We start from the raw sequence: 8,153 nt of genomic DNA, 5'->3' as shown, positions 1-8,153 counted from the left end.
CACAGTGACTAGTATCTTAAAGAGACAAGCTATAATCTAACTCTCCCATTACATTTTCCTTTAAATGTTTGTTTTCTGCTTTATGAAAAAGGATGTCCTGCTGCATGTAATCTTTTTGGACTTACCCTTTCACCTAATGCGTTGCTAAGATTCATGGATATTGTTACATGTCATTGTGGATCATGTTTTGGTTGTTATATAACTCTAATCACCTGATGATGGGCATCAGGATAGTTTCTAGGTTTTTGTATTTGTGAAAGTATTTTTTTCATATTTCCTATTGCATATATATGAATTTCCCTTGACATATGCCCAGGAGTGGTCGTGCTGGATTATATAATGTGTGAATACTGTTACTTCATATATATTTTTCATCTAATATTTTCACTTCTATGACTTCTTGCATCATCTCTTTGAGAATATTTATTATGCTTATTTTAAATTTTTGGTCTGCTTATTCTATTAGCTCTATTTCTAAAATGTTTATGCATGAACTTTATGGATTGTGCTACTATACAATTATATATACTAGTCTTTAAAGGACTGAGATTAGCAAACACACAAACATCAATTCAACAGTTCTAGAGAGCATTTCATTTTTATTATGAAAAATGTAAAAAAAAATAAATAAAAAGTATCAGAACTCAAATAATTTTTGAGAAAACAGTGATTAGTGAGGGATACCTTGCTGCAGACACAATGCACATCTGTCTTCTTTGCAATTCTTCTCAAAGCTCCAAGGTCACTATAACCCCAAATCTCTCCATTCTTTCCCGATCCTTAGCCCTGGGTTGGAATGTTATTGAAGGTCACAGGCATAAAAATAAAAACCTTATCCACAAAAGCTGAGCTGAGAGACTGGTCCTTTTACACATGTATATTAAATCAGAAATGATCAACATTTCTGAAAGCATGCCTTCCGGTCATTTCAACTCCTTGGCTTTGGAATCCAATGAAGAGCTCAGCGCTCCACGGCCCCTCCTCCACTCACAGATGTCTACATAGTCACAGGTCCGACACTTCCATGCCTCTTCCACATCAACGCCTTGAGGATCTCGGCGGCCCGTCCAGTAGGCCACATAATGCTGCACCTTGCTCTTCACTTCTTTCTCTTCAAAGGCTACAATCTCTGTGCCCAACACAGTGGCAGTCTCTTGATGGATATACTCGAGTTTTAGGGTATCAATAGCAGGGAGATCAGACAGTGTAAGAGACAAGAAAACCAGTTCCATGAGGTCACCCAAAGACTTCACAGAGAAGCCTCCTTGTTGGGCATGCCTCAGCACTGAAGGCCCCAGTGGCTTGTCTAGACACAATTTTGTATGGTGGATTAGGCTTGCAGGAGTCACCTTCCCTCGTACCATGGCATCAAAGATGTATTTGTATAGGCTAACTTGAAAACAGTCTTTCCTTTTCTGAGCCGACAGAGGGAGCACTGGGCGCCTTCGCGTCTTGAGTTCAGCCAGCTCCAGTTCCCCCTTGGATGTATAGTGCAGCTCATCGATCACTCCAACAAGAAATACTCCCTCCACTTCCCCAAACACAGGAAACTCTCTGATGCGCCCTTCTGACTGGAGGGTAGGAATCATTGATAGGATGTTCAGGAACTTAATTGCCCAGGCATCTTCTTTAGTGGTGATGGGGACAGTCACAAGATCATGAAGTTCTAGTTCTTTTGCTAGGTGGATGCTAGCACCACTGTCCAAAGCAGCTGCCTTCTCAGGTGTCAGAAAACCAGGGAGTTCCTTTCCATACACCATTTGCAGTTCGCACCAGTTCTGAGAACACAGGTCAGTGACATATAAATATTTCAAGTGGAATCTCTCCATGGGTGACAAGACATCCAACCCATGTTTCCAGTTCTGCAAGCTTACAGGTTTGCCATCCTTCCCAGGGAGTTCAGAAGAAGGGCCGGGCTCGCTAAATGAAACAGTTGATTCTTTGGCTTCTTCCAGGTCCAGAAACTCTACCAACTCCGAGTCACTCAAGTCCGAGAACCCCGAGGCTTCTGCTGATGCGGTCTCCTCTTCCCCAGTTTCAGCCATGGTACAATTCTAGACGGGACCTATATAATGTACCAAACATCGTCAAAAACTTGAAAATTCCCGTGAAACTAAAAGAATCATGGTACTGGCTGACTGATTCATCCACTGGTTGCAGTACTGGGAAGTGAATCCGGGGCCTTAATGCGTGGTAGACAAGTGCTCTACTGCTAAACTACAACCCCAGCACTAAAACGCCAATTTACTTATGACTAATTAATAGTTCCTAAGAGTTACACACAGGTACACTTTATAAAATGAGTCTTTGTATTTATCATCCATCCATCCATGTCTACTTTTTGTTTTCACTTCTGGAGAGAATCCTGGTCATTCCACAGGGTAAGTAAGTCATGCCACGAAGTTATAACCATAGCCCAGCAGAATTTTTTTGAGAATAGAACTACTTTTGTTTTATTCATGCATCAGTCACTAACATATTGTGGATGACTTTAGGCAAATCTTACTTTTCCTGGCCTTGGTTTCATTGAGGTTGGCTTATTTTACTTCAAAACTCTACAGATTTAGAATATTATTTTACCATCTTTAATGACTATAGGTCTTGAGATTTATTAATGATGAGAAAAAGTTCTTAGTGAATTGTAAAGTACACTTACTAGCCATGAGTGGCAGGGCCTGCCTGTATTCCCTGCACGTAGGAGGTGGAAGTAGGAGGCATCAGAGTTCAAGGTCTCGCAACTACATAGACAAGCTACACAGCCCAAGCTGTCCTGCTTGGGCTACATTAGCCCGTATCTCAAAACAATAGCAAAAATGAAAAAAAATTACCCTATGACCTTATAAATTACCTTCTTTATACAAACTTGTGTTAGCCCTACACTGGTGCTTGCCACTATTTTAGGCTGGCCTCGAACTCACAGAGATCCACCTGCCTCTGCCTCCCAAGTGCTGGGATTAAAGGTGTGCGTCACCACCACCCGGCTAGCCTAGAGATTCTCATGTTGAAAAAAAAAAAAAATTCAGAAAGGAAGATGACAAAATGTACTGTTGACATGTGATGACTTGTCAACATCATCTTAATGCCTGGACCAGCATTTTCAGATAGACCATAGATTAATTATAAAGCTACTAGAGCATCCATAAAATGCCTCATTTTATACACTTTTTAAAAAGACTTCTGACTTCTTTTTGAGGGGGAGGGGGGGCTCGAGACAGGATTCATATTCCTGGCTGTCCTAGAACTCACTCTGTAGACCAGATTGGACTCAAACTCAGATATCCACTGCCTCTACCTTTGCTGATATTAACAGCATGCACCCTCCTGGAATACTTCTTTAAAAGATACATAAATACCTATTAATATCAATATTAAATATATGTGAACATATATGTTTAAAAAGTGCATAGGTATAGCTAAAAATTATTAGGTGAAAAAGAATGAGATGATCAGAAAATACCAGATCAGTATCAAGATCAGTATCAAGAGTCCACAGATTTTGAATCTAATCCTGAAAAATCCAGTAGAATTTGCTAGGGTGCTACTTGTTTCTTGAATAATCCTGGGCACATTAAAATTTTTTCTGGGGGCTGGAGAGATGACTCAGTGGTTAAGAGCATTGGCTGCTCTTCCAGAGGACAGGAGTTCAATTCCCAGAACCCACATGACAGTTCACAACTGTCTGTAACTCCAGTTCCAGAGGATCCAACACCCTCTTCTGGTTTCCCTGGGCACACAGGTAGTAAGTACACTTACATACATGCAGGCAAAACATTCATACACATAAAATAAAAACAGGTAGGGGGATGAGGGATGAGAAAAGACTGAGAAAAGAATATCTTTAAAAAAAATTTCTGATGCTCGTGAGGTGGTGGCGCACCCCTTTAATCCCAGCACTCGAAAGGCAGAGGCAGGCGGATCTCTTTGAGTTTGAAGCCAGCCTGGTCTACAGAGTGAGTTCCAGGACAGCTAGGGCTGTTACACAGAGAAACCCTGTCTCGAAAAACCACCCCCACACCCCCACCCCCGCCAAAATAAAAATTCCGATGCCACTGGCACATCGGCCCATCTTTAAAATGTAGAATTGGTAAACTAATCCTTCTACGCCTACTCCGCTGAAACACAGTACACACAAATGTAGCTTTCCTTCCTCTTTCAAAGGAAGTGATGAATCTATGTATCTACTCGCTCTGGGGGTAAAAAATGGTAACTTTGGGAGAGCAGGAGCTCGTACTCACCTGGGCCTTAGCTGATTTCCCTCCTCACAGGGAAGGGCGCACCATTAAAGTGGCAAAGCGAGGGAAGATGGACCTGACGATTCCCTCATATTACGGTGTTTCTACTTGAGATACACTGCAGGAAGAGCTGCCTACCATAAGTCCTCCTAGCCCTGGCTTCTCCCGGCAAGGTCTCCATAACTTCTTCCCATTCCCCAGAAGGGGCTACTTAATGCAACCCCTGCACTTGGCGCTCACTTTCCGACCCCAGGTTCCCAGCCGCAGCCCGAGGTCGGAGGCCCTGCCTGGCCGATGGGTTCCGGCTTCCCGCCACTGCCTTTGTCCACTGCGTCCGGACTCGTTCCAGGCCTTCCACGCGTGTGCTTTCCACTCAGCCCCCGTGCCCCCTGGTGTGCCCCACGCACCCTCAAGTGTACTGAGCCCACGCGCCAGGACGCGATCGGGCCGGGCTCAAAATACCTATCAGGCAGCTTGCGCCGGGGGCGGGCCCGAACGGGACTGCCACTCACCACCACCACAGTCCCAGAATTCCTGGCGGCGGTTCGAGGACCGCCCCTTTCCAGAGCCGCCACCCCCCCACTCCCTTTCCGGTCTCTGGAGACTAGAGATGAGCGGGTATTTAAAACCTGCTACCCCTGCATCTGCCGCCGTGTCTAGAGTCTTTTAGCCCAGAAGGATCTAGCTGTCACTGTCCGGTCTCTTGTGCCCGCCAGCCGGGTGAGAGGAAGGTCTTGGCGGTCACCTCGCTGTTCCCAGTGCAGCTGGATTCTGACACCCTTGGACCCCGAATCCGGCTCTTAGCATCTGGCACCAGCTTTCCCAGCTGAAGGAAACGAACTCAAGCTTCAAAGACGCTGGCGCTCCTGTTGTCAGGGCCCTTGGGTTTTTCATCCTCCAGTTGGGATACTCCTGCCTCTGTTTTATCGGTGCTGGGAGTACAGGCATTGTGCCCCTATTATGCCCAGATTCTTTCTTTCTTAAGATTTTTGTTTGTTTGTTTGTTCTTATTTTATGTGTATGGATGTTTTGCCTGCAGGTATGTGCACTACGTGCCTGCCTGGTGCCCTTAGAAGCCAGAAGAGGGGGGTCGGATCTCCTGGAACTACTAGAGTTAGAGAAGGTTTGAGAGCCACGTGGGCACAGGGAAACTAACTCAGTTCCTCTGCAAGAGCAGCTAGTGCTCTTATCCTCTGAGCCATCCCTCCAGGCCCAGTTGTTTCTATTTTTGAGAAATACTTTCCAGCCCATTGGGGACCCACACCTAAAACCTCAGCACTGGGCTTTTAGACTTGAGTGTAAACTCCAAAAAGATAAGGTCTGGCCTTTTGGTTCATACATTCAGTCAAGAATTTAAGGGTTTAGAAATCCAGGGTTTTATATATATATAAAGTGTATTGTATCATTCTCTGATCTGTGGACCAATGGATGCCAAAGAACTTGGGCAGAAAAAGAGGAAATCGCACAGGTGGGGGCGAAAGCCAACAAGACTTCACTCAGGGTGGCAGGGGCAAAGAGGGAAGCCTCCCCCTTTGGCACTGTTGAAGAGTGGATCCAGAGACATTAATTTCCCAGAATCCCGTGCTGGAGGAAGGGAACCGCTGAAGCGGAGATAGGACCGCATGGGCAGGACCGCAACAGCTTAGTTGTGCATCTCTCTTGGCCTCTTTAAACCTAAACTTAGCCGGCCGGGCATGGTGTCACACACCTTTAATCCCAGCACGGGATTACAGCCAGGGCCACACAAGAAACCCTGTCTCCAAAACCAAAAACAAATAAACGTAAACCACATGTTAGGACCCCCCAAAGATGGTCTTGGGAATCATTAGACCTCTGTTCCTCTTTCCAAAGTGGTCTCAATGCATGCCCCCCTCCCTCTTTGGTTTTTTTTCTGTGTAACAGCCCTGGCTGTCCTGGAACTCACTCTGTAGACCAGGCTGGCCTCAAACTCACAGAGATCCACCTGCCTCTGCCTCCCAAGTGCTGGGATTAAAGGCATGTACCACCACCACCAGGCTTCTCTGCTTCTTTCTTTAAGGGGATACAGAAGGTTAGTGGCCAAGCTTAGCCTGATAATGCTACCAGAGCTCAGCATAAGGCCCCAAGAAAATCCAGTAATATGACTGGGTATTTGGGGACCACAAAATCTTTATGGCAAAGTCAAAATGTGTTTGAGTGGAAATAGTACCAATGGTTCTGCACTTAGATAAGATGACCTTTTTGGGATGAGGACACAGAAGCTTCCAGTCTGAGGAAACAAGACCAGCTGAGGAATTGGCAAGGTGAGATAGCTGTGGCTTGTTCTGTCTCTGATCTACCAGCATTGACCCCAATAACTGGCCTCAGGTTTGATTTTATTAATAAGACTCTCTAAGATTCCTGCTACATCTGGCGCCCAACGTTCGTGGTATGAATTCACAAAAAAGCTGCTTGTCTGTGGTCTTGTGGGCCCCAGCTCAGGCCCAAGCTACACTTGGCCGGTAGGAGGATCCCAAGTTTGAGGCCGGCCTATGAGGCTTGGGAGAAGCTTCGCCCCAGGCTGAACGACAAATAGCAGTGGGTCCATGGAGGCAGTGGCTGCTGCTCCATGTTGCTGGCTACGTCTCATCCTGCTGGTGACTGTGGTGATGCTGCTACCTGGGACAAAGGGCTTACTGCTGCTTGTTCAGAGAAGAATTGCCAGGACCATCGTGTTACAAGAAAGCATCGGCAAAGGTCAGTTTGGAAAAGTTTGGCAAAACAAATGGTGGGGAGAAATTGCTGTGAAGATTTTCTGTTCTAGGGAAGAATGTTCATGGTTCCGAGAGACAGACATTTATCAGACTGTGATTACTCCAAACCACAGAGGAGGAAAAAAAAAAAAGTCTGCAGGGAACCATGACCACGTCTAACAGTGACTTTGAAATCTTCAAAAAGATGACAGGACTCCACAATGATGATTCCACATGGACTATGGTAAAGCCATTAGGCTGATTAACACCACGGAAAGATCTGCTTTGGACTACAAACTGGTCAGGACAATTTCGAGATGACTAGCTGAGATGATCCAGCCTGACAGACTACTTGAGCAAGGACTTGTGACAAGCCCTGAACTTTCTTTTTATGCAGAGACTGGACAAATGATACAGGACTTGACAATTAACCCAAAAATTTTCTCTTCAAGATTCCCTAAAGATATCTTCACCCCTAGAAAGCAAAAAGAAAAAGAGAATAAGATGAGATAGATCATTGAATCTACTCTGAGAAAAAAGATAAATAATAGGATATAGATAGGTAGATCACCGAATCTACACTGAAGAAAAAGGGGAAGATATAAAAATCACAAAAGGTAGACTACTGAATGTATTATGGAAAGAAAAAAGAGAGAATATGGATATGATAAGATAAAAAGGGAGATTATGGAATCTACTTTTAAAAAGGAACTACTTGTTTTAAATAAGATAAGTAATGAAAATTTTTGGTCTGAGTTTATCAGATGTTACTGGACTGGACATTGTTAATATATATAATGGAGTTTTTATCTGAATCTGTCAAATGTTAATGGACTAGCATCATTAATGTAATTTTTGGCTGTATATATTGTATATACTTATTGGATAGTTTTTCTTGTATTAGTTATAAGCCTTTTTTAATTTTAGACAAAAAGAGAGGAAATGTGGTGGTATTGCGTTCCCCAAAATATTGTGTACCTTAATAAACTTATCTGGGGTCAGAGAACAGAAAAGCCACAAGATACTTAGGCTAGAAAATGTTAGCACACGCCTTTAATCCTAGCATTCCAGAGACAGAAATCCCTCTGGATCTCTGTGAGTTCAAGGCTGCATTGGAAACAGCCAGGCATGGTGACTCACGCCTTTAATCCCAGAAAGCAGCCTTTAATCCCAGGGAGTGGTGGTAGAAAGCAGAAATGTTTATAAGGTG

The 8,153-nt window shown here is 44.3% G+C and overlaps 1 protein-coding gene across 1 annotated transcript; it reads right to left on the bottom strand.

Moving 5' to 3' along the window:
* Positions 1 to 571: 571 nt before the first annotated feature.
* On the bottom strand, positions 572 to 4,746 carry Exo5 (exonuclease 5). Its single transcript, XM_052717919.1, has 2 exons — positions 4,236 to 4,746; positions 572 to 2,065 (listed from the first exon to the last, which is right to left on the bottom strand). The coding sequence occupies exon 2, from the start codon at positions 2,043 to 2,045 to the stop codon at positions 924 to 926; it is 1,122 nt and encodes a 373-aa protein (XP_052573879.1). The 5' UTR covers positions 2,046 to 2,065; positions 4,236 to 4,746; the 3' UTR covers positions 572 to 923.
* Positions 4,747 to 8,153: the final 3,407 nt, after the last annotated feature.

The sequence above is a fragment of the Peromyscus californicus genome, unplaced genomic scaffold (genome assembly GCF_007827085.1).
Source record: "Peromyscus californicus insignis strain IS unplaced genomic scaffold, ASM782708v3 Scaffold_5__1_contigs__length_169319896, whole genome shotgun sequence".
Lineage (NCBI taxonomy): Eukaryota > Metazoa > Chordata > Mammalia > Rodentia > Cricetidae > Peromyscus > Peromyscus californicus.
The sequence above is the reverse complement of the archived record's forward strand: the minus strand, read 5'-3'. Positions and strand labels throughout refer to the sequence as shown.

Coding starts and splice junctions, on each gene's coding strand:
- Exo5 (XM_052717919.1), bottom strand. CDS start 2,045: ATGGCTGAAACTGGGGAAGAGGAGACCGCATCAGCAGAAGCCTCGGGG.